Here is a 27,043-nt window from a genome sequence, read left to right as displayed (position 1 = left end):
GGGGGCTAACAGGGGGGCTCACAGGTGCAGAGGAGAGGGGCAGACGAAGGAGAGCAAATCAAAAGCAGGCTCCATGCTCAGCACAGAGCCTGACACGGGGCTTGATCCCATGACTTGGGATCATGACCTGAGCCTAAATCAAGAGTCAGATGCTCAACCAACTGAGCCACTCAGGTGCCCCCAAAAGCCAGAGACTTTGAAAACAAAGTCTCAGAAATACGAAGTGATTTTCTCCGAGTCATGTAACCAGTAAAAGGCAAAGCCAACATTCAGTTTTGAATTTTTAAATCGCCATGACAACAAAAGACATATTATATCAGATGCACAGCTTGAAACAAATTCTAGTTGTTTTGAATTCCTAGGCTCTCTCCAGAAGCTCATCTTCTAAGACCAATCAAAAAGAAGAGTAATCTACTTTGTCATCAATTTGATATGAAATCTCTTACCACCAGATACTCTCACTCCTGCCTTTAGCTCGGGAAGTCAAGGAAATGGTGCCTTGCACACATCCAGAGCACTAGCTGTGATTAAGAAAGAGGCTCTGGAGTCGCACTACCTGCTCATATTCTGGCTGCACTATGAACTGTGTGACCTTAAGCTGGTAATTTAACCTCAGTGGGCCAGTTTCCTCATCTGTGAGGCAAATAACCATACTTACCTCATAAAGTTGTTAAATCAAATTAATACATGCCAAACACTCAGAACAGATCTTGGCACATGGCAGAAAAAGGTTTCTACATCCTTCTACTTGTCCCTTTCCTCCACCTTCTTTTTCTTGTTCTCCATCATCATGATTTATCAACACTAAGACTCTGCAAATTACCTGTGAAACTGTCATCTGCATGTTACTTTGCCCACTGCAAAGCCAGACATCTCCAAATAAGACATCATGAACTCTCAGGGTGAAGTTTGTTCTCCCAAAAGTCTGCTGTGCCATCACCTCATAAGGTCCACCAGGCTTCATGGGATCCAGTACCACCATCCAGCTGTTAGAATGTGCTGAAATCATAAAAAGCCTCCAAGGAATTAATCAATTAATTAAAATGAAATTAAAGCCCAATCCTGCCATGCATCATACTCACTTGTGGCTGTTCCCAGCCACTATGATGAACTGAATTCAAAGATAAGAAGATTAGGGCACCTGATTAGGGCAGCTGGTTAAGAGGCAGACTCCTGATCTCAGCTCAGGTCACGATCTTGTAGTTCGTGAGATCGAGCCCCACGTTGGGCTCTGCGCTGACAGTGTGGAGCCTGCTTGAGATTCTCTGTTTCTCCTTCTCTCTCTGCCCCGCCCTGTTTTCTCTCTCTCGTTCTGACTCTCCCTCTCTCTCAAAATAAGCTTTAAAAGGATTTGAAGATGAGCCAAATTTCAGGCAAGTAAACAGAAATAACAAAAGCAGCAGCATTTCAATCCTTGATCTGTACCAACCCCTCCTTCCTTGTAACTGAAGCATTTACAGGAAAAATTAATCTCCCAGTTATAATTCTAAATAAGAATAGACAAAATAGTCCTAAATAGACAAAAACATACTGAGACCAAAATCCAAGGGCACTTAATTCTAAAGAAACATAAAATAGAAATTCATATTATACTATCCAACTGTCAGCATTAATATACTCATAATCCAATAGATTTATGCAGTGTCCCCAAATTAATTTGTAATTATCTCATCAAGTGTGAACACAGGCGAGAGAAGATCATTTATAATCTGGAAGTTCCTCTTACCTGCTAGCATCATCCTTGTCATCAATCCCCCCACCAACTCCCCATGCTGCCTCCAAGGATTAATGCTACTGGTACCTCTGGATTCTCCTGCCACTGGACTCACAGGTGAGCATAGAAACTGACACAGGACAAAGGAGTGGGTGCATACATAGTATGAACTTGAGATTAATCACAAATTGATCTCTCTGTGAAGAAGACATTTAGATGTGCCCAATTAATTATTTTCCACAGTTACTTACCAGAATTAAGGTTTTCGGACTCAATTAGGAAGATGAAAAGCTATCCAAGACCCTATTTCAGAAACTCATAGCACATTCCTTAGGAACCACCCCCCTACCACCTTCCTACCTCTCACCCACTCATACTACCACCACTGCCAACATCATACTCAGAAACTTAGGGAAAATATCCTCAAAGTGGCAAAATGATGCCTGGGAGAACCAAACAACATGAACAAAACTGAAGAAAGGAGAGTGAGAAAAAATTTAAGAAAATAAAGAAATGATTGTTTTAAAATAAATATTCTTGGCATCATGCCAAAGGCTGCAAAATAATTTCTAATTTGTGCCCCTCAGACCAGTGTTAATTCAGAGGGAAAGAATGGTAAGAAGTGGAAGTGGAGCACCCTAAAGTTATTATAGCATCCTGTAAAAATTATAAAAATACTATCCAAGTGCCTACTAAGTGCTAGATGCTATGCTAAGTTCTTCCCAATCAGCAAAAGCTAAGCAGAAGCATGAGAAGTCCAGACGCATGATAGGAGGTTAGGAAAAGCTCAAACCGTACAGATTGCTCAGAGTCTTGGAGAAAATGTCCACAAGCCTGAAGGCACCAGTGAAAGGGTGCCTGCGTGCCCCTCTCAAAAGCACAACCCACTGAGATTGCTACTCCCATCCTGTAGAGGTCAAGGAAGCTCAGGACCAAATGCTCACTATTGTTTTTATATCAGACATCAACACATTAAATGTATAATTCACCTAAAGCAGAAAAATCACTGTTTTGGAAACAGTGGGCAGCTAGTACAGATTGTGTCGCACAGGTGTGATGTGCTCCAGATGGCTTACGCTGCTGAGCAGGCAGACGCTCCAATCTGTCCCCTCTCCAGTCTTGCCAAGGTCTTTCCAGGCTTCTTGCACTCACGTATCTTACTAAATCTCTGTCCTTCTGCCACAAACATTAGTCATTTATGATGAGGGGGTCAAAAAACCTAGGGCAGAACTTCTTTAGCTTTCTGCTACTGTGCAATCTATTCCTAGTCACTGTTAATTAGATATTTAGACTTTGCCTCAATCCACGCAATATGGCCAGTGAAGAAAATTACCTTCACCAGAGCTTCTGAAAAGTTTTGCTGCCCAGCAACTAAAGGGCAAATAAGGGAAGGGGGAAATGTTTTAGCAAAGGATGGCAATACCATCCTACTATAGCCAGAGGATGGGCTCCCTCAAGCACCTAAATAGTCTGAAGAGAATCAGGGATCCACACCAAGAACTGCTCTCTTGAGGAAAACTCTCAACTCCCTGAGAGACCTTGGAGAACTTCTTTCTGGCCTAGTCCTCGAGTTCTTTTTGTTTCAAGCTGTTTTCCTCCCCACTTGATAAAAGAAAAACTCTAACACAATAACGAGGGTTAAGTGAAGTTACCTGCCAGGGACTGCAGGGGAAGCCAAGTCCAGAGCTTGCTAATGGTTAAATCAACCTAGAAACCATCTGTTTAAGTCACTGAGGATTCACTCCCATGTAAGAATATATGAAGAAGAGCAAGCCCAGTGAAGGCTGGTTCTTAGACTAAAGGCAAGGACGGGATTACAGAGGCAGAAGTCACCATGTTTCACAAGAAGTGATTAGTCCTTGGCTGTCAGTCAAGGACTGGCTGGTTAAAGTGGAGCTCGCGGTTCGTGGGTTCGAGCTCCNCTCTCTCCTAGAAATAAATTAAAAAAAAAAAAAACATTAAAAAAAAAAATAAAGTGGAGTTCAACACAGGATGATGAAATCCAGTTACAGTCTTTAGAAACTTTGTTGACCCCCCTGCCACATCCATTAGATTGAATCCAAATAATAAAACCGAGCCATACTACGAAGAGTTGGAAGTTCAACATCCAGCTGACTTTCTGCTCAGCCTGATGGACTTTCTGAACAATAGCTGTTCTGATTCCTTCTTCTGGACCTTCATCACATGTGAATCTTGTGACCTCTCTTACCAATCCAGGCCCAGGTTTCTGTAAACTCTCATTTTTGTTGCATTCAAATATTTGCTTCCTCGCATACTTTCATCTCCCATCTAGGAAGATTCGTGTCCTTCCTTCATTACACAGTTACTTAGAGTGCTTACTGTGTGCGAGGCATTCAGTGAAAGGTGGAGGGTAAACCCCAGTCCTGAGCTATACCAAGAAAACCATGCAAACTACTAATCAGGCTTTGTGTTTCTGTGTCCGATGGTTAGCATATCTGGGGGCCTATTTCTTCCTGTCCCTCTTTTCATGTTCCAGTCAATGGCTGAAGTAAAGAACTCTCTTCATTTTCTTTTCTCCATCTCCCTGACCACCCACCACCTCAAAATCAGAACAAATAATCAAAGGGAAAAAAATTAAAAGAATTTGTCTAAAGACATGATTAGTCATAGAGTGCATTCATGCTTTTTTCTTTTTGCTATTAACATCAGATGTTATTATTTTTCAGGTTATTGTGCCAAATCTCAGATGCCAAGAAGAAAAAAAGGGAAATTATCCATGACCTTTCCCTTTCCAAGAAGAAAAGCCTAGAACAGGAAGAAGTTCCTTGCCCACAAAACCCTGGCACTTCACCAGCTATAAATCAGTTCAATGATCTGTAGAAGTGACTTGGAGGTAAAGAAGATCCTACTGCCCAAACCACCCTTTTGCAACCTGCATTTATTCTGTATAAAGCTCATCACCACCACCAAATATAAATGTAAAAAGCAAAAAAAGAGCTTGAACATTTTTCCATCAATAAAACTGTTTATGCAAATTGTTTAAATTATAGCATGCAATAGGGGCACATGTACCCCAATGTTCATAGCAGCACTATCAACAATACCCAAATCATGGAAAGAGCCTAAATGTCCATCAACTGACGAATGGATCAAGAAGATGTGGTTTATCTATACAATGGAATACTACATGGCAATGAGAAAGAATGAAATCTGGCCATTTGTAGCCACGTGGATGGAACTTGAGGGTGTTACGCTGAGAGAAATAAGTCAGGCAGAGAAAAACAGATACCATATGTTTTCACTTATAGGTGGATTAGGAGAAACTTAATGGAGGACCGTGGGGGAGAAGGGGAAAAATAGTTGGGGAGAGGGAGGGAGGCAAACCATGAGAGACTCGTGAATACTGAGAACAAACTGAGGGCTGATAGGGGTGGGGGGGGAGAGGGGAAGGGGGGTGATGGGCATGGAGGAGAGCACTTGTTGGGATGAGCACTGGGTGTTATATGAAAACCAACTTGACAACAAACTACGAATGAATGAATGAATGAATGAATGAATGAATGAATAACAGCATACAATGGCAGATACACCCTAAGGTGATCCCCCAATAAGTAACACCCTTACATAATCCCTTCCCCTAAACTTCAGGCAGAATCTGTGATTTGCTTCCAACCAACAGAAAATGGCATGGGGGAGGAAATATCATTCTTGTGACTTGGGTTACATTACATAGAAAAAATAAAGAAATTTTGAAGATGTAATTAAACTTCCTAATCAGTTGACACTAAGTTAATAAAAAGGAAGATTACTCTGGGTGGGCCTGACCAAATAAGGCGAGCCCTTTAAAAGAAGGTCTAGGGGCACCTGGGTGGCTCAGTTGGTAAAGCATTTGACTCTGGCTCAGGTCCTGATCTCATGGCTTGTGAGCTCAAGCCCTGTGTAAGGCTCTGTGCTGACACCTCAGAGACTGGAGCATGCTTCCGATTCTGTGCCTCCCTCTCTCTCTCTGTTCCTTCCCGGCTCGCTCTCTCTCTCTCTCTCTCTTTCTTTCTTTCTTTCTCTTTCAGAAATAAATAAAATATTTTTTAAAAATTAAAAAAAAATAGGGGCGCCTGGGTGGTTTAGTCGGTTAAGCGTCCGACTTTCGCTTAGGTCACGATCTCGCAGTTCGTGGGTTCAAGCCCCACGTCGGGCTCTGTGCTGACTCCCAGCTCGGAGCCTGGAGCCTGTTTCCATCTGTGACTCCCTCTCTCTCTGACCCTCCCCTGCTCACACTGTCTCTCTCTCTCTCCTAGAAATAAATAAAACATTTTTTAAAAAAATTTAAAAAAATAAAAGATGGTCTAGGGGTCAGAGATTTGAAGCAGTAGAGATGCTTCCATGAATTCTATAGGCATAAGGAAGTAAACCTGTCAGCAGCCTACAGGAGCTTGTAGGGGATCCTTCCCTAGTCAAGCCTCCAGATGAGAACACAGCCCAGCAAACATTTGATTTCAGTCTTGTGAGACCCTGAACAGAGAACGCAGCTAAGCAATGGCCCAGGCTTCAGATCTGTAGAAACTCTGCCGTAACAAAAATATGTTGTTCTAAGCACCTAAGTTTGTGGTAATTTATTGTTTATCACAGAAAACGAGTGTGCATGCTAACACAGCAACCAGGAACTTTTTACTTTTCTAAGGGGGTTAGACTTTGTAATTTTCTAAGTTAAAAAAAATATCCCTACTTACCTCAGTCATGATGATGAATCCAGACACACTCTCATTTTATCCCCCGTGTGTGTCAAAGTGAGAAGAAATACCCTATCCACTCCAGTTTTATTCCTTGTGTCTGAAAAAATCATCATGCATCATTTGACAATATGGTTTGAATAGGCCAGAACCTGACCCACATTCCCAATCATCCCTCAAGTTTTAATTGTCCCAAAGCTTAAGTGTCAGTCTGTTGGACAAAAATCTTCATGCTGTTAATTCCATTTTGTTGTGGACACCCAGGGGATTGATTATAGGTAATAAGTTAAATATTAACAGAGACAGAGTGACAAACTGAGGTAGTCTAGCTGAAAATCCCAGAGTCCTCATCAAATTTAAAGAGAAGTCAGCCCTTCAATATACCATGCAGTGTTTCCTTTGAGAAACATTTTCTTTTTTTTTTTTTAAATGTTTTATTTATTTCTAGGAGAGAGAGAGAGAGACAGCGTGAGCAGGGGAGGGTCAGAGAGAGAGGGAGTCACAGACTGAAACAGGCTCCAGGCTCTGAGCTGGCAGTCAGCACAGAGCCCGACGTGGGGCCCGAACCCACGAACCGTGAGATCATGACCTAAGCGAAAGTCGGACGCTTAACCGACTAAGCCACCCAGGCGCCCCGAGAAACATTTTCTTTCCCGCCCTATGAAATGTCCTACATGTCTACCTCCTTTATTTCAAATAACATTTTGTCGATTTTGCTTCATGTACAGAACACAGCAAGATGCCCCTAAAAGTAGGTTTATGGATCTACAAAAAAAATTTTATTTTTTCTCTTCTACCAAGCAAATGCAGAGAGCCTAACAAATATATATAAAGTATATATATATCTTTTGTATCTATCACTGTAGCACTATGTAGTCTCTGTCTTCTAAATATTTATTGGTAATGTTAATTATTAGCCAAGGTATTCCTATTTTTTATTTTTAAACTACAGCAGCTCTTCAGATTTCTAAATCAACAGCGATCACCAGTATTTACACTCTGTGCTGTTAATTTCTAAGATGGGCACAACAGAAAAAGAGATAGCACTGCTTGTCTCTCAAATTCATTTTCAGTATATCCTGCAGGTCACCAGTAGCATTTAAATCTAACAGAGAGCAACTTCTCCATCCGTTTATGCTTCCCCTTTCAACGTTCTTAGTTTTGCCCAGTTAACATTCTTACATTAAAAAGTCTTAAAATCCAAGAACTAGAAGCACTCACCTCGCATCTATGCCTGGCACATTGTAATTTTAGATGTTTGCTGGGGCGCCTACATGGCTCAGTAGGTTGAGCTTCTAGCTCTTGATTTCAGCTCAGTTGATGATTTTATAGTTCATGGATTTGAGCCCTATGTTGGGCTTTGCACTGCAGCCTGCTTGGGATTCTCTCTCGGCTTCTCCCTTTGCCCCTCCCCCGCTCCCATGCAAGAGTGTGTGTACACGCACACATACATTCTCTTTGTCTCTCAAAATAAATAGATAAACTTTTAAAAAAATGTTTGTTGTATGGAAATGAATTATAAAGAGCCTGCACCAGGGTCTGGGTCACTCTGGACTGGATATTGACAAAGCTAATCAGGAAATCCTTGTTGTCAAGGCCCAGTAAAATTCTCACAAGCTTCCCTGTCATATATATCTTCAAGTCACTGCTCAAACCACCAACTCCCACATTAACCTCCCTGCTCCCCAGAGTAGCCTCCTCACCTGTCTGATGCTCACCTTCAACATTCCATGGTTATAATCGCTACCTCTAACCATGCATTATCTGATCCTGTCTCCACTTGACCTGGCCATGACTGTGTCCTCCAATATCCAGTTAACTTACACTATGCTCCTATGCATGTCCCTACACACCTTTGCCCTTTCTAGACAAAGACTCCTTTGTAAGACCTGTCTGCTCACAGAAGGTTCTAGTTCTCGCCTTCTTGAATATCCTCAAAGCCACTACCTTGGGTCAGGACTTTGTCATCTATTGCCTAAATATCATAGGCTAACAGTTCCCACCACCTCTATTCCTTCTGATCTCCACTCCACTCCCCAGAGTGCTGCCAGAGTTATCTTCCTAAAATATGAATCTTTTTTTTTTTAACATTTATTGGTTTTTGAGAGAGAGAGAGCATGCATGCAGGGGAGGTAGAGAGAGAGAGAGAGAGAGACAGAATCCAAAGCAGGCTCCAGGCTCTGAGCTAGCTGTCAGCACAGAGCCCGATGCGGGGCTCAAACTCACCAACCATGAGGTCATGACCTGAGCCAAAGTCAACCGCTTAACCAACTGAGCCACCCAGGCGACCCCTGAAGTACAAAGCTGATGGAGTTATTTGGCTACTTAAAATCCACTGATCCAAAGTAGAGTATACAGTCCTTAGCAGTGACAAACAAGCCTTCCTACATTTCCAACCTTCTCTCCTGTCATCTGCTACCAGTCACAGACCCCAGGGCTTAGACAAACCAAACTGCTTGCCATGTCTCCAATGGCCCATGCCTTTGTCCAGGCCATTTCCCCTACCTGATTTGCCCAACTTATCTTTCAAGATAAATCTTTGACTAAGTAATTATCTCTCCTAAGCACTCCCATAGCACACTGCAATTCCACATTACGGCACCTGACTTAAACTGTAGCTGCTTATTCTTTTTCTGTCTCCTCCCCTCATCTGTAAACTTCATTAGGAGAGAGACCATATCTATCTTGCTAATCACTGTATTACCAGTACCTAGCGCAATATATGGCACATAGGCACTCAATAAATGTTTGAGTGACTCTCTAAATATAATAACAATGATAATGATAATAATGGTGGCTAACACACATGTTCACATGCGTTAATTCATTAAATCCTTACAATAACCCTAAATTATCATTATCCCCACTTTATAAATAAGGAAATTGCGACGCAGAGACGTTATATAACATGCCTGAGGTTACAGAGTCACACACTGAGAGTCAGAACCTGAGCTCAGTAAGCCCAGAGCCTGGGTTCTTAAGCACTCCTCCATACTGCCTCTCTTTTATGAATAATTCAGTTCAAATGTCCCGTTCAGTGGAAACTGTTGCTTACCATCCGATCTGAGTTAGCCGCCTCTTTTCTATACCCCATGGCACCCCACAGACTCCTTCATCATAGCATTTATCGCACTGCACTTTATGACTTGGCATCTATTCCCATTACGCCATGAGATCCTGGAGGGCGGGGACTCTGACTCTGTCTTAATTCTCTTTGTGTCCTCAGTACCTAACACATGGTAAACACTCAAACTTAAACGGATGGGTGGGATAACCGGAGTTCCCGCGCAAGCCCTCCTTTTACAGACTGTCCAGCAGGTGGCAGAAGAGGACAAAAGCTGAACTGAGGAAGAGCAGTCTTACCTTTGACATTCGTGACCTTCTCCATGATGGTTTCTAGATCTTGGTAGAGAGTCACTGTCACGGTGGCTCCAGAATTGCCATAGCCCCAGATCACGGCCCCTGCTGGCTCCTTCTGCAGCACCATGTAATTATTGATGTATGAAGCAAAGCGGAAATCAACATCTAAAAATTTTAACAAACACTTAGAAAAGCATCATCGGGGGCTGGATTATTCATCATCCATTGCATCTGGTTAAACAGCAAGGAACATAAAGTCTTTATGCAAGACAATTTGAATATACCCAGACCCTTTAATCTTCTAAAACTAGATCTTATTCTTCCTAATTAGGTAAGCAACAGAACGAGGGCAGTTGCCAACAGTATACATCACAGTACAACATGGCCAATAAGGAAAACAACATGGCCAATAGACAACCAATGTGCCACAAACCTCCTCCCCTTCAGAGCTCTTGATCTTCCTTTGCTCTCAGGCTTGGCCCTGACGCTCTGTGCTCTCCCCCTAAGTTGTGAAAATGCTCCTTTTATGCACCTCACAGATGGTATTTATGAGAAAAATAAACCGCTTCCTTCCCCTACTTTCCATTACCAGGCCCACTCCTCGTTGCTGGGAATAAAGAAACCTGCCTCTCTCCAACACAACCTCCCCTAATCTTTCCCGTATTCTTTATCTGCCCCTTTCCATCCTGCCAGTGTCGACTCCTGCAAATAATTCCCCTTATTGTGGGGTTTTTTTTTGACAACCCACTAAAAATTTTAAATAAGCATTTATGAATATCTGTGACATCTGCTTCCTTCTAAGGTAAATTGAAATAAGTTAAGATGATAAAAATAAGGACGGCGAGCAACAGAAGGTCAAAATGTCAGAACAAAGGTCTTTCGTCTCAATTTTACCCATTTCACAAGCTAAGTTATATAAAAAGAATGAGAGAGAGAGAGCACTTGAAACTGTAGATTCTATTCTAGAGTCACTAACAAGACTGAATAAGAACTCACTTTAACGAGATCATTCCTATTTTTAACATGCAGCCTATATTGAAGTATTTTATTAATAACAAGCATCTATCCAAATTATCTCCATGAGTTCCTCATCAAAACTTAACAAGGAGGAACAAAATAAAAACTTTCCTAAGTTATGTCCCAATTTGTCTGAACAAAACAGACTAAAATCCCTAGAAGAAAATAATTAACAGAGTTACAATTTTTTTAAAGGGTTTTAAATGAAAATGATAGGCAGGAAAGAGAATGAGAACTAACAAGGTTGACATTTTCCTCCCTGAAAGCTACAAATGATGATGGCCCCTGAGGCTATACTTAACAGGGCCCCAAAGCTAATGGGGTCGGTCTCCTTTACAGATTCTGTGGCCTATTTGCCCTGTGCTTCAAATAGCAGCCCAGTCGCTAAACATCCTAGGCGGCTCTCTCTCATGAGTTCCATCCTAAAACCTACATGACAACCAACAGTCTTCCAGAAGCCTGGATAATGGGCTGGAGATGCACAGCGACCACAAGCAAAATGCTCTAAGAGACTCTAACATCCCAGAATTGCATAAGCACGTTGGCTGCCTGCTGGAGGGAAGGGGAGAGGCACATGTGTGGGAGTGCCTAGTCTTGGGTAGGTGCTTCATATGGAACAAGAACTGAAAACCAAAGGGCTAAGAGCTAAGCAGAGGTGGGGGGAGGGGAACGGAGGGAAGAAAACTGGCTGTCATTTGCACAGGAGCCTATGCAAAGGAAGAGCTCTCTAAGAGTGCAGCCTTTGTCTCATTGTGCTGGGGACACATCTTTCTTTCCAAGTCAGTCTGTTTTCGCCAACACACACTCCCTGGTCCTCACTGTGCCTGGCTCTATTCTGAGTTAAAGAATTTTAAGGATAGAAAGGATCTTTCACACCCCAAGGTACAATCATGTTATTTACTGATCAACAGACTGATATCGACATAGATTAGGGTGTAGATTAGGTAATTTTACCTAATAGCTTGCATATTCATTAATTAATTCAACAAATTTTTATTAATGCCTACTGTGGGCCAGGTACCATTTTAAGCACTGAGGATAGAATAGTAAGAAAAAGAAAGAAGAAAAAAATAAAGGAAAAGTAGCAGGAAGCTTACATTCTACTGGGAAGCCGTCCACAATGCATATTCAGCTCCTTACATCACACAGGTAGTTTACGAAAGGACTAGAAACCAAGTCACCTGATTCCAGAGTTACTGCAGTTTCCAGTCTGCTGCAGATACTGGTGGTAAATTAAAAAAAAAAAAAAAAAAAAAGGCATATTCCCTGACCTTTTAAAGCTCACATTCCAAGCTGATAAGGGTAGACAGTGGAACATTACCAAGGAATTGAGCAATGGACAAAATAGGAGAACAGGAAAGGAAGCGGGACTGGTCATTCTTTTTGTCAAACACAAGACACGTAGCATTTGAAGCTTTTTTTTTTTTTTTTAGGTCTTCAATTTTTCCTTCATTTGGAGTAGAAAACAGGAATTAGTGTTCTGTTAGTGAGTGACAAAATTAAGACAGTGGTTAGGTTATCTCTTGTGAGGAACTGGCAGATGCCCTGGGGAGGAACATCCTGGGAGTCTGGAAAAACTGGCAACGTTCTGGTTCTTAAGTTGGGTGCAGCACCCTTGGTGTTCATTTTATTCTTTCATTGTTCATATACTTTTGTACATTTTAAATATTACATAGTAAACATGGGCATGATACGACCCACAGGTGAAGACAGAATACTGTACTGGCATGAAAGATAACAGCCTTTGGGGCACCTGGGTGGCTCAGTCGGTTAAGGGTCGGACTTCAGCTCAGGTCATGATCTCACGATTCAAGCCCCACGTCGGGCTCTGTGCTGACAGCCAGCTCAGAGCCTGGAGTCAGCTTCAGATTCTGTGTCTCCCTCTCTCTCTGACCCTCCCCTGCTCTCTCTCTCTCTCAGAAATAAATAAAACATTAAAAAAAAAGATAACAGCCTTTAACAGAAAAGTTAATACAACAACGGCTCTACTGTTTTATCATATGCTGGACCCAAAGGTCACCCAGGGAGGGTGAGAGGCAGAAAATGATATGTAGAGAGGGCTGCTGGTTTACACTTTTGTTAAAGCCTGAAAAGCTACTTATGGACGCCAGTTGGTCCGTCTGGGTACTTCTGGGTGCTCACGTAGAGCACGAGTCATTTTTCTACACCTTGTCCCTATTCTCACCTCAACGTGAATTTCTTAGCCGGGAACTTGGGGGTCCACTATTTGAATGGTTGGAAGAAAAAAATAGGGCCAGCATTATCACTTTACTTTGCGTTAGCGGCAGATTCCTGCTTCTGCTTCTCCGTGGTTGTGACTCAGGGTCCAGCCTGGGATATTCAAACGACAAGATCTGACCTGGACAGTAGTCAAAGTGAGTCACCCTCCTCCCCAGTGTCACGCATATCATCCCCGTAAGCTGCGCCGGCAATCAAAGCTAAGCCTTAAATATTCTGAGCTAGTGAGGGGGTTGTATTTCTTAGTCCTAATCACCACTTAAACTAGTAAAATTTAATTCCCCCAAGGAACCAAGTCTGAAGCAAACCCTCCCCAAGGGTACTACTGTGGGGGCAGCAGTGAAATGTTTTGGATGACTCAGTTACCTGTTTCCAAATACTATCTAACTAGCTTCGCCCCCATCCCTTCGAGTTCCATTGCAGTTATTCAAAGACCCTGAGGGCCACGGTCTGGCACATTTGGACCTCGCCTGTCAGATACACCCAACCCTCCCTCTGCCCCACACGCGGCAACGTGACGAGGGTGGAAGGGTGGGGAGGCAGCTGACCGGCCGGTACTCCAGCCCAGCAGACACCTGCGGGCTAGGCCTGGGTCTGGTCGGAGGAGCGGCTCCCGGTTCGCGGGGCCTGCAGAGGCCGCGGGATCTCGGAGCCCGCGCAGGCTGACCGGCAGGGGTCGGGCCGAGCCGGGCCACCTCACCTGCACTGGTGTCGGCCGGCAGGATTAAAGGCAGCACCAGCCCAAATACAAATCCCGGCGCTACCATGTTTGGGAGGATCCGCCAGCCCTGCGCGGGACTCCGGACGCGGACTTCACCGCGGGGGCGGGGGCGTGGGCCGGACCTGCGGGGAGCGGGGAGGCCTGACTCCACCCCTCCCGGGCCGTTCGGTTGCGGAGCCCGCACTGGCCGCCGGGAGAGGCCGTGCCGCCCCCCTTCCCGGCCGCCGTAGTTGGATTTAAAAAAAAAACGGTTACCCAGCAACGAGAAATAACAACCGGAACCATCGGCACCAGCTCTGAGAGAAACAAGAGGTGAGGCGGTTTACCCCTCTTCCTCTCCAACACTAAGACCTCGCCTTTTCCCTTTGCCTTTCGCATCCTCTTAGGACCCCCGACAGATTCCGGGATCGCCAGTGCAGGTTGGGGTCCAAGGCAGCCCATTCTGCAAGAGCCTGAAATCCCAGCTCCTCGACGGCCCGCCCCCGACTAGACCCGCGTTCCCCCTCCGAGCGCCCTCCAGTCCCCAGATTGGTTCAGGGTCTCAACAGTACTTTTCACAACCCTAGAATGATTCGATACCTCATCTCCTATTGTCTCAAAAATAAGGAAAACATCCTCCACAGATTGGGCCTCATTCAACCGTCTAGTCCCTCACCTAGACCCCAACCACGGCTTGGGGGTTTTGTGACATTGACACCTTCACAAAACGGCCTGGGGCCGGAGTGTCGTTTGGCTTACTCAGCAGCCCAGCCCGCTGCTTGGCTGCTATCCTTAATCTAGTCCTTGTATTCCAAGACAGGAAGATAAAACCTGGTCAAGACAAAACCAGAAAATAGAAGAATCGCAAAATTTTGGACTCTAGGACTGCAAAATCATGACCTTGCCGCCACCCCGCTCCCTCCCCGCTGCTCCTGCTTCCCCGTTCAGAGTATATAGGTGCTTCGAGGCCTCGTAGGTTATGCTTCAGAAGCCGAAACTAGGGCAAGACTACGTACTGAACTTTTACATGCAACACATTAGAGCAATTTCTAGAACCAGGATTAGTTCTTCATATTTAAAATTTTTGATCCCAAACAGCGTCTTCTCCGCGATTTATGATGAATTGTTAACAGTCATTTTCTCTGAATTCCTGTGGGATAGCAGAAATTACCTTTACCTTTTAAAGACAAAAAAGGAGACAGAAAAAACTACTTTGTGTTATAATGAAAAATCTGTGATTTTTGTGACTAAAAAACGATTTGGCCTATTAAATGGGTCTGTATTTATAATATTCTAATTAATAATGGAAAGCTCAAAACTCTTTGGAAGCAATGATGGTTTGGGGTTGTGTAGGGAGAAAAGAAGTCCAGAAAATTTGGGTCTCAGAAATAATTTGTCATAGTTGTGATTATATAAGTAAAATCAGACAATTTTAAAGACAGTACTCTCTAATGAATCTCTAGGTACAGAAGGCAGTCCCTTCCAAGGAGATGTCGATTCCATTCTCCAACACCCACTACCGAATTCCACAAGGATTTGGGAATCTTCTTGAAGGGCTGACACGCGAGATTCTGAGGGAGCAACCAGAAAATATACCAGCTTTTGCCGCAGCATATTTTGAAAATCTTCTAGAGAAACGAGAGAGTAAGCTTTTAAAAATAGGCATATTTTTCATTAAGTAAGAGACTAAGCATTTGGTATGATGAAACTGGCTTAAGACCGTCCCTATTCCATAGAAAGGCTTTATGAAGCAGGGATCTTCAATTAACAGTTCTTGCTGTTGAAAACATGTGCATTTGTGACAGGTTCTCGTAAAATCACATTATTTCACATTATTGAAGATCACCAGTTTATTACCCAGACCTCCTCCTCCATTGTGTTTTTCCTGGACACACTGGGTGGAAGGGAAACTCAAGAGATCATCGAGTCTAGCTCTCCATTTTCCAACAGGCTGTTCCTATGTAGCCCAGGCAGTTGACTGTTCTTCCTGGGAGGAGAGTTTGTGGCTTTCTTTACATTTTGACTCTTCCTACTTGAAAGTATTGTAAGTGTTGTAAAATATAATTCTGTGCTTCTTTAATAATGCAATAAAGGCATGGGGAAAAACTGCTTTTAAAAGTGAAAATCCAGGGCATCTGGATGGCTCAGTTGGTCGAGTGTCCGACTTTGGCTCAGGTCATGGTCTCCCTTCTCGTGAGTTTGAGCCCGGTGTCGGGCTCTGTGCTGACAGCTCGGATCCTGGAACCTGCTTCAGACTCTCCCTCTCTCTCTCTCTCTCTCTCTCTCTCTCTCTCCCCCTCCCTCCCTCTCCATTTCTGCCCCTCTCCCACTCGTGCTCTGTCTCTCTCTGACTCAAACATTAAACATTTTTTAATTAAAATAAATAGAAGTGAAATTCCAGGTCATTTATATTCTTTCTCTATTCTCCCAAGGTTCTGTCCTGCCCAGAGACTAAGACTCATGCTAATAATGACTGCTTGAGAGCCAAAGCAGTTTCTTTACTTTCAGAAATAAAATTTCCAAAGTCCCAGCCTTGAAGGCTCGTAACCATTAAGAACTAATCCAGCAGTCCAAACGAGAATTGTTACAGTTGTATACTTCTATTAAAAACCCTATTCTTGATTAGAATAAACATTTTGTATAAGCTGTTACCACCATTACTTTTTACTACAGAATTCCAACAGAGTAGTAAAGGTGACTAGAAATAGCTAGCTACAAGTAAATAAGCATTCCGTTTCAAATCATTTTCCAGAAGGAGGCCTACCACAAGACCTGAGTAAAACAACTACCATGCACACGGCACAGCTCCACCATTTTGTCTTAGCTCAACCCAGACAGAGCTCAGAATCTCTGCCAGTTTCCTGAATGTTGCTGGTCTCTTCCATATCCAGTCAGTGTGACTATCTGTTGCACAATTTGCAACGTAAGGGCTGCTAAAGAGCTATCAAGAGAAATCTTTTAGGGTAAGAGGTGAATTACAATGAACATTAATTTAATTTCATTATTATAACACTCATTTTACAAATTCATGAGTAAAAAGTCTTTAGTCATTTATTTAATTTTAGATCTTAGAAATGTCCCATTACAAAAACATTTGAGTCATTGCTACTGGCTCATGATAATTAAAGCAATTGGTGATTCAGACTAATGGTCTCAGAATACGAGCTCTCTGATAAAAATTGTATAAAACTATTGGAAAACATTTGAAGCACCACACCCATTTTCACTCATGTGAACCAAAGGTGAGTTATCCAACTGATACAAGTATGAGAATTTTGTGCTTCCAAAAAGGAAGAAAAACTCGTCTAGGCCAGTCTCTCACACAATGCAAGAATTCCCTTGCCAGCATTCTTCATGGGTAATTATTAGCCTTCAGTTTTATTTTTCTGACAGGAAACATGTTATTATTTGCTATAAGTGATATCACAAACCCCTAAGAAAAAGGCGGGCTTTTTGTTAAGTGATACTGAGATAATAAAGATGGAAAAAGATAAAATTAGGCCTATTCTTTGTATCATACACCAGAGTAAGTACCAAACTGATCAGAGATTTAAATATTTTTTCAAATGAAACCATACAAATACTAGGAGGAACCATGTATTAACCATGTTAATTTCTCTGTAATTTAAAGGAGGAAAAAATTTTGCTAGCTAAGTTGCTATAATTACTTAAAAATCCAAAGCAATTAGGGAAAAGACTGATAAAATTGACAACATAAAAGTAACTTTTACATGACAAAATCACCATAAGAAGAATAAACCTAATGACAAACTGGGAAAAAATATTTGCAGTTTATATCACAACAGGTTAATAAACCTAGTAAATAAAGGTTTGTGAAAATAGTGAAGAAAAAACCAACAACCTTATAAAACAATGGTCAAGAGATATGAGCAAACCACACAAAAATGTAAATGGCTCTTAACATATGAAAATATACTAAACCTAACCCATAACAACAGAAGCCCAGATCAAAACTACACTGAGATACCACTACCAACCACCCCCGTTACGACTGGCAGAAGGCCAAAAGTTTGCCAATTTATTCTCGGCAAGGCTAAAGGGGAAATAAGTCATATACACTGCTGAAGGAGATATAAAAGAAGGGAATTTGGTAATATCTACCAAAATTATATACACTGTCAACCTTTGGCCCAGAAATTCTACTTCTTCCCTTTTCATTACATCATTATTTGAGGAATCAACCCAAATATCTATTATAGGGGATTTGTTGAATAAACTAGAGGACATCCACACAATGGAATTATATACAACAGTAAAAACAAAACAAAACAAAAAACAATGAAGATCTCTACATGTTGCTATGGAGTGGTCTAAAGGATATATCAGGTAAAAACAATGCTAGCAATTATCTAACAAAGGGGTGTTGTTATAAATATATAGCTATTTGTTTATATTTTTAAGTGAAAGAATAAATCTTTTGAAAATTTACATTTCCCTCTGAGGGAAAAGGAACAGTAGAGGGAACAGAATAAAAGCAAGACTTCTCTGAATATATCTTGAATTTAAAATTATAAATGTTTAACATAGTTTAAAGTAGAAATAAATGTTAAAATTGTTAAGCAGTCTTGGGGCGCCTGGGTGGCTTAGTCGGTTAAGCGTCCGACTTTCGCTTAGGTCATGATCTCACGGTTCGTGGGTTTGAGCCCCGCGTCGGGCTCTGTGCTGACCGCCAGCTCAGAGCTTGGAGCCTATTTCAGAGTCTGTATCTCCCTCTCTCTCTGACCCTCCCCTGCTCATGCTGTCTCTCTCTCCTAGAAATAAATAAAAATATTAAAAAAAAATTGTTAAGCAGTCTTTAAAGTTTCAAAGCAAAGTGAAACAAATAAACCTAACTAGTATTGAATGGGTAACATAACCACACAGAATTTATTTCAAGTGACTTTATAACGCAGTAATTTGTACATCCCTGGTGGATATTGCCTAAAAACAAAATGAGATATAAAAGTCTTAAGTTGTGTTCAGTAATCATTGTTAATAATATTATAATATAATTATTCTGAAATAATTTTTTACACTGTCAGACATAGCAAATAACTATCCTACTGTTATTAAGAGTAAGATTTTTAGTCTAAGAAAAATGACATACAAATATAAAAATGAAAGTAATTCATAAAATCCTATAATCCTAAATTCAAACAGGAAAATATCAGTGTGACCTCAATGATACATTTTCTCTTTAAAAATGAAAGAAATGTTTTCTAGCTCTATACATTTTTTTTAAGACCACAAAACAATGACCAACCCAGTACCAGTGAGCACCTAACCTCTAGACTGTGGCTTCCAGCTACCATTTCCCAGGAAACAAGGCTTCTTAGAGGACTAGCTAATTCTGAGAACTGGTTAGGAAGTATCCAATTTGAGTCTGAATGTCTTGCCATACCAGAAAATTAAGGAAACTATCAAAGATAACTAGAGTTGTTTCCAACAGACTCAGGAGCATCTGAGCACACAAATAAACTCCTACTGGCCCATTTTGGACAAAGCATCAGGAAGAATAAAAAATGCAATCGATTGAAGTTTATCCAATTTATTAAATACTCATCAGTTCATAATGATAAAAACAAACAAAACCTCCTTGAGAGAATCCTAGGGAACCAACTGATTATTCAGAAAACTGATTGATAATGGGAAAGAATCAAACCTTAAACCTGCCTTTTCTAGATGAACCTTATGTCAGGGTGACCAAACAGTTGATATAGGAAAGCTTTTCTTAACTGATTACTCCAGAAAAAAAGAAGTAAAGATCTAATAAGAGCATTGCCATTTTGCAACCCCTAAAGAAATGATCTAAGCAATCATCATCCATGAGCCCCTAAAGAAAAGAAAACAACCCCCTTAAAAAGAGAAACAACCAGATATTATGTATATCCTGACAGAATTACACTGCACTATCTATAAAGTATTCTTCCTGAATGAATGAATGAATGAATAAATAAATAAATAAAACCTGAATAAACTACAGAAAATTCAAAAGCAAAGGAACTTATTAAAAGTCATTACAGAAATGGAATCAGAAATATCTAAATTGTGGAAAACTCCAAAGGAAAAATAACGCAATTTCCTCAACAAAAAAATTTCAAGGAAAAAACTGTGGGCTGGGAGATAGGTGAAAAAATCTTTCAATTAAAAGAGATTCAAAAGACACAACAAAAGGCTCTATGTGTCCATTTTTTGGCTTCTGATTTGAACAAATCAACAGTAAAAAAATAAATAAAAATATATAAGACAATGGAGAAAATTTGGATAGCTGGTACAAAGGAATGAGTGTTTTTAGATGTGATGATATTGTGGCTTCTTTATATCTTAAAGATGCATATTGAAATAAATATTTGTAGATAAAACAATAGGAATCCTGGAATTGGCTTGAAAATAATTAGAAGAAAGGATGGGAAATTGAATGAAGTTACAGATAAAATACGATAAATCATGAGTTTATATTGTTGAATCTGAATAATGTGCAAGTGAAAATTGTTATATTATTCTCTACCCCTAAGTTTGAAATTGTTAATAAAAGTTAAACATAATTCTGCTTAAATAGAAATACTTCTTCCTGTCATATCTACTGACTACATAAAATGCCTCATTAAAAACAAACAAACAAACAAAAAAACCTCTCCAGGGGTGCCTGGGTGGCTCAGTCCATTAAGCGTCTGACTTCAGCACAGGTTATGATCTCCCAGTTAGTGAGTTTGAGCCCCATGTCAGGCTCTGTGGTGACGGCTCAGAACCTTGAGCCTGTTTCAAATTCTGTGTCTCCCTCACTCTCTACACCCCCCCCCGCCCACTTACTCTGTCTCTCTCTCAAAAATAAACAAACATCTAAAAAATCTTTTTAATTAAAAAAAGGGGCACCTGGGTGGCTCAGTTGGTTAAATGTCCAACTTCAGCTCAGGTCATGATCTTCCAGTTCGTGAGTTCGAGCCCCACATCGGGCTCTGTGCTGACAGCTCAGAGCATGGAGCCTGCTTGGGAATCTGTGTCTCCCTCTCTCTCTGCCCCTCCCCAAGCAGCAGCACTCCCCAGTGCAAGCAGCACTCTATCTCTCTCTCTCTCAAAAATAAATAAACATTTATATTAACATTTTTTTATTAAAAAAATTTTTAAAGTAAATTAAAAAATAAATAAACATGAAAAACCAATTAAGATTTTCAGCTGGCAGTAAAGAACCTGCAATTTGAAAAAGAAAACTTGTCATGTGTTACGATTCTGGGTTTGCTTTAATGAATTCAAAGTAAGTCTGAAATTATTATTATTATTTTTTAATTTAGAAACCAACTTTGATCCAGCAGAATGGGGGACTAAGGTAGACGACCGCTTCTATAACAACCACGCATTCAAGGTACGGTCCCATGAAACTCATGGATTTGTTTATTTCTTCTCCCCATCTCCAAAGCAGAGATCCTCAGAATCTCCCCAGAATCATGAATATCAGGAGAGGCATCACAAATATCTTACTCAACCTTTCTAAGTGTGCTGTTCTCTCTGAGGAGAAATGTTGTTCTAAAGATCTATATCGTGATCAGATACTAAGCTGAGATTGAAAGATGAGCAATAGGAAGAATGTACTTGAAAGTTATTTTTCTTCAGATTTCATTGAGTATCACAGTGCTTATAGCAATAGCAGATCCTCAATATTTGTTGAATTAATGAATGGCATTTTATAAAACAAAACACCATTTATCCGTTTCATCATCATTGACATCTTACCAATGACTGATTAGAATTAAAGTTTGTAATGGTGTTTCTTCTATACAGTTAATCTATTCAGAGACTGAGCCTATCTTCTCCTTAGAAGTGTTCCTATAGCCTTTCTTAACCAAGCTTCCTCAAAATAATTAAGCCCTAAGCCAAAGGCACTCATTGCACATAGGGAATAAGTCTCTCCTTTGTATCTAGAATGATTCTAGCTGTGTACTATCCTTGGGGAATTGAGAAAAGAGTTGAACTCAAACACTGTGTTCTGTGGTCCAGAAGGGAGCACTGATTGAGAAGGGCTGTGTGTGATCCAGCATTATTGGCATCAGCTGGGAACCTGGTGGACCTTCTGTCTCAGGCCCTACTCCCGATCTACAAATCAGAAGCTGAATTTTAACAAGCTCCCAAAGTAATTTGTCTGAGAAGCACTCTGCTAGACAACTGAGATAATATATTAGCCACAAAGCACCGTCAGATATTAGAATTAAAAAGAATTTGGGGCCCCTGGGTGGCTCAGTCAGTTAAGTGTCCAACTCTTGATTTCCGCTCAGGCCGTAATCTCACTGTTTGTGAGATCCAGCCCTGTATCAGGCTCTGCATTGACAGCAGGGAGGCTGCTTGAGATTCTCTCTCTCTGTTTCTCTCTGCCCCTCCCACACATGCATGCTCTCCCTCTTTCTCAAAATAAAGAAACGTAAAAAAGAAGAATTAAAAGGAATTATCCAAGTTCAAGTTTTGATTGTGTTCCCAATAGATTTGGGGAATTTCCTGGGGAAATACCTGTCACTTATTCCATAAGTTCAAATGTGAAGTTCCATCCATTTGTGCCTGCCAGATATGGGGGTGTTGGGTTTGTTTTCATTTAAGTAGATTCTCTGTATTCATGTTTTATTTCAATCAAAGGAATAATGCTGAAAAGTTTTAAATCCTTATGTCACATAGCAATTTCAGGGTGTGTTTTTTTCATCTCTTCTGAATTCTAAAGACTTTACATGATTAGCTTATATGTCTTCAAATTTCTGTTTTATAGATGAAAGAAACTCTTTCCACAGGTTGTGAATTAGCAATGCCTCTATTTTGGTGGAAGATTTAAATAACCATGTCAAAATAGAACTGATTTCCCTTTTCTAAAAAATTTATTTAAATGGTTCCCCATAGCAGAACTTAATTCTTTGACGTCGTTTTTAATCTACAGACTTCATTAAAAGTCAACTTGAGGGGTGCCTAGGTGGCTCAGTCAGTTAAGCTTCCAACTCTTGATTTCGGTTCAGGTTATCATCTCACAGCTCATGAGTTCAAACCTCACATCAGGCTCTGTGCTGACAGTGTGGAGCCTGCGACTTGACTTCACATGAGACACAATGGCTTATATTTTGTTCTTATTTTAAAAACTATCAGTAATTATTTTTTATACTTTGCTCAAGATTCATTACAGCATGGGGGCTCCTTGGTGGCTCAGTTAAGCATCTAACTCTTGGTTTCAGCTCAGGTCATGATCCCACAGTTCATGTGTTCTAGCCCAGAATTGAGCTCTGCTCTGACGGTGCAGAGACTGCTTGAGATTCTCTTTCTTTCTCCGCCCCTCCCCCACTCTCTTTCCCTTTTCTCCCACTCTCTCCTCCAAAAAATAAACATTTAAAAAAAAGATTCATTACAGCATATTACCAACTTTTAGTATAAGACAATGGCTTATTTTTAATATAAAACCATGTTACATTCCAAAAGCAAAAAATCAAACATTTTCTACCAATTCCTTGGTCCTATTTGTTTATACATATTCTCTTGAGAGTTTTCATTTATTTTTTTCCAACCTACTTAAAAAACAGTACATATTTAATTCCCGCTTCTTCTCAATAACATAAAGCAATATTTAATTACCTTTAAGCAATTTGATCCAAGACTTTACTGTTTCAGTATATTGCCTCTGGCCCTCTGACCTCTCTTCCAGGAACATGAATCACCTAAGAACTGTGAATCAGAACAAGAAAAGTCTGGTGCAACTGTGAAAGAGGATGAAACACCAGTCACAGCCTTAGTAAGTTATGTTTTCTGTATACTATTAGATTCCTACAAAGAAAGATCTCACTCAACTTAAAATTGTACTCCAGGGGTACCTGGGTGGCTCAGTCGGTTGAACGTCCAACTCTTGATTTTGGCTCAGGTCATGTTCTCACAGTTTGGTTTGAGCCCCAAGAGGCCCTGGGAGTGGATGAGGTTCTCAATCTCTTTCTCTTTCTGCCCCTCCCCTGTATGCTTGTGCTCTCTTGCTCTCTCACTCTCTCATTCTCTCTCTCTCTCAAAATAAACAAATAAACTTTAAAATTATATTTCAAATATGAATCTAGTATGTTACCCATATTGCTAAAATTACTATTTTGCTTTCTAGATAAGTAGCATCAGCGATAAACTAACTGGTGGATCATTTTTAGCTGTGCCTATTATAAAGGAAAACTCGTTCTTCCCTCTAAAAATAAAATCTTGTTTTCCAAGATTGTCAGTAGGTGGGGAAATCTTCCCAAGAAGAAGAACAGACAGAACCCACTGCCCCAGTCTTGATGCTTCAGATTCATTCCTTTGGGAGTCTTGCACTAACTGATGCTCTCACTACCATGCAGTGACAAAGGTTCAGAGAGATAACAAAAGGAAACTCACAGAGAACTACATGCCACCAAACAAAATGGCCTTACACAGTGTGTGTTATTCACCTTCCATGCACTGCTACCCTGAATGACTTGCTGCCTGACAGCCCACATCTAAGCAATAAAGACCTCAGTGGGGTCCACCTTCAAAGCTACCTATTTTCAGGAGTGTGCTAGAGCCAGCTCTCAAGAGACAGCTATGCACATGTCTACACACCCATGTTCAGCAACGTCTGTTTGGTCGCTTGAACTCAGCCACAGATGGAGTATTAAGATCGTGGCCAATACTGCAAATCAGACTTTTTTTTTCCTGGAGAGTCCATATATAAACATTTACCAGCATATCACTGGCTATATTCTTCATAGTCCAGACTCAAGAGGATCAACCCTAGTGAGAAAGACCTCACGCTCTACCAGTGTGGAAGGCCAAACTTCTGAGTTCCTTTTCATATCTTCCTGTACCAGGTAGTTACCCAGTAGTTGACCCCTAAAGGAGACATCCCCTTCAAGGAATACCTCCCCTCCTACCCAGTGGGGGTCAGAACTTTTCCCCATAACCTTTATAAATTATTCCAGAATTATATCAGTACAACCCAATCAGCTAACCATTGCCATAAGGTGCAATGGGAAGTCAGGGAAGAAGAAAGGGAGTTTCGTTTCCTTACATTTTTAGTAGTTGCCCTTACACAGCTTTTCATAAGTTTGAGTTGAGATCTCATTGATTTCCAACTTCACTATAATCATTTGCCCATATTGGGGCATCATCTCAGAGAATTTAATACCATTCTGTTTGCATTTAAAAGTTTAAGAGCTAGAATTGCCTTATTGTATTTTTTTAACGTTTATTTATTTATTTTGAGAGGGTGAGAGGAGCAGAGAGAGAGGAGAGAGATTCCCAAGCAGGCTCAGTGCTGTTAAGCGTGGAAATCAAGAGTCAGATACTTAACCAACTGAGCCACCCTGGCGCCCCTGTGCCTCATTGATTTTTTAATGGAGTGAGGGGTATAAGCACCCCAAGGGTCCATCAACAGGAGACTGAGTAAATAAATCAAGTTCTGGGGCACCTGGGCGGCTCAGTCGGTTAAGCGTCCGAGTTCAGCTCAGGTCATGATCTCGCGATTCCTGGGTTTGAGCCCTGCATCAGGCTTTGTGCTGACTGCTAGCTCAGAGCCTGGAGCCTGCTTCGGATTCTGTATCTCCCTCTCTCTGACCCTCCCCTGCTCGTGCTGTCTCTCTCTCTCTCTCATAAATAAATAAAGTAAATCAAATTCCATTAGTACAATGTAACACAATGGTGTTATAAAAAAAAGAGAGAGAGAGACAGACAGACAGAATGGGCAGAATTATATACTGAATAATAACATAGAAAAGAGAACCAAGACAGATAGTTATGCAAAAGTAGTTGGGAACATTGTAATTAGCATGATCTCATTTTTTAAATAAAAAGGCATGTATATACCCATATGAATACTTTGTATACAGAGAGCTTTTGGAAGGATATATATACTCAACCCATAATAATGGTTACATCTTAGGAGTAGGATTTGGAAAGGAGGAGAAAACTTTCACTACCAGTGAGTTAAGTTTTTAAATGTATATGTATCACTGTTATAATTTAAAATGATATATTAAAAACTATGTAGCTATTGAATCAGACCCTTAAGATATATGTTCCACTGTCTACAGTTTAGGTAAATTATACCTAAATTTTTTAAAAAAGATGCTATATACAGAAGTTCAGCCCACCAGATTAAAACTGATATTATTGCACATTAAAACTGACATTATTGCTTTAAATGTATGATTTTGATTAGCTAATCATTGAGAAATTAATAAATTAATTTCATGTAATCATGATTATTTTGAAATAGGACACTTACTATTCTTCTTGACATTTTTACCATGCCTCAAGGATTCTTACTTATTTTCCAAAAAATGTTATTGCTCAGGGAGTGGTTAAGTAGGAGCTACTAGAGGTGGGGAGTGGGCAAGGATCATTTATTGCAGAGACATATTAAAGAATGACCAGACAAGGGGTGCCTGGGTGGCTCAGTAGGTTAAGTGTCCGACTTCGGCTCAGATCATGATCTCACGGTTTGTGGGTTCGAGCCCGACATCGGGTTCTGTGCTGACAGCTAGCTCAGAGCCTGGAGCCTGCTTCGGATTCTGTATCTCCCTCTCTTTCTGACCCTCCCCTGCTCACGCTGCCTCTCTCTCTCTCTCTCTCTTTCTCTCTCAGAAATTTAAAAAAAAAAAATTAAAAAAAAGAATGACCCAACAAAATGCCTGCTATTTTGACCCCTGCCATTTGGTACTTATGCAATGTGACAAGTATATAAAATTCCCCTAGGAAGCAAAAGATCTTGATCGTTATGTCCCTCAATGTATGCACTATTTTTATGGCATCAAAATATTGGATATTTAAAAAGTCTCTTACTTTTCCCTCCATTCCATGAAGGAATCTTCCGAAGAAGAAAAAGAAAAAGAGGAGAATGCTGCTCTCAAAATCCAAGCAGCCTTCCGGGGACACTTGGCCAGAGCAGAGGTGAAGAAAATGAAACCAGATGCCCCTCAAGAAGAGGAAACAGAGGGAAACGAGTGAGGAGACTGGTTTTACTCCCCCGCTCCCCAGAAAGAAACGTGAACAAATAATCCAAATCCATCAACCTCTCTGTGATTGTTGTTTTTTTTCTTAGCAAGGGAGATGTGATGTAGTGAAATAACATTTGTTGCTGTTGTGAAAATCTGTCATGAGCATTTGTTTAATAAACATGCCATTGAACACATGCCTCTTCAAGATTCCTGAGATCATGAGTCTTATTTATACTTCTCCCAAGTCCATGTACAAAGATAAGTACCCTTGGATTTAAAGTTACAGAACTGGCATATCCTGAGTTTTCAGAGACCTCAGACGTTATGTGGTCTCACCATCATCTGATGAATAAACCCTCTATCACATCCCTGCAAAATG

The 27,043-nt window shown here is 40.9% G+C and overlaps 2 protein-coding genes across 15 annotated transcripts in view; one reads left to right on the top strand and one right to left on the bottom strand.

Moving 5' to 3' along the window:
- The window catches only part of SIAE (sialic acid acetylesterase), a 74,001-nt gene that overhangs the window by 33,095 nt on the left and 13,863 nt on the right, over positions 1-27,043 (bottom strand). For 3 of the 14 annotated variants that reach the window (XR_013333294.1, XR_013333293.1, XM_077756623.1), the window contains exons 1-3: positions 13,718-13,877; positions 9,766-9,927; positions 824-999 (exon numbers count right to left, since the gene is read on the bottom strand). Coding sequence is in view for 12 of the 14 variants with exons in the window: in XM_077756623.1 (XP_077612749.1) it covers positions 824-999; positions 9,766-9,927; positions 13,718-13,784 (405 nt within the window). In the remaining 2 variants the exon portion in view is untranslated. Of the gene's footprint in view, positions 1-823; positions 1,000-6,402; positions 6,503-7,623; positions 7,702-8,105; positions 8,205-9,457; positions 9,541-9,765; positions 9,928-10,195; positions 10,249-11,876; positions 11,961-13,717; positions 13,878-23,311; positions 23,365-27,043 lie in introns of those variants that run through there. The other 11 variants (XM_077756624.1, XM_077756625.1, XM_077756628.1 and 8 more) reach the window with 10 other exon arrangements.
- Positions 13,949-26,858, top strand: SPA17 (sperm autoantigenic protein 17). The gene is made up of 5 exons (XM_077756637.1): positions 13,949-14,050; positions 15,181-15,361; positions 21,007-21,077; positions 23,382-23,468; positions 26,531-26,858. The coding sequence occupies exons 2-5, from the start codon at positions 15,208-15,210 to the stop codon at positions 26,672-26,674; spliced, it is 456 nt and encodes a 151-aa protein (XP_077612763.1). The 5' UTR covers positions 13,949-14,050; positions 15,181-15,207; the 3' UTR covers positions 26,675-26,858.

The sequence above is a fragment of the Crocuta crocuta genome, unplaced genomic scaffold (assembly GCF_008692635.1).
Source record: "Crocuta crocuta isolate KB4526 unplaced genomic scaffold, BGI_CrCroc_1.0 scaffold172, whole genome shotgun sequence".
Classification (NCBI taxonomy): Eukaryota; Metazoa; Chordata; class Mammalia; order Carnivora; family Hyaenidae; genus Crocuta; species Crocuta crocuta.
The sequence above is the reverse complement of the archived record's forward strand: the minus strand, read 5'-3'. Positions and strand labels throughout refer to the sequence as shown.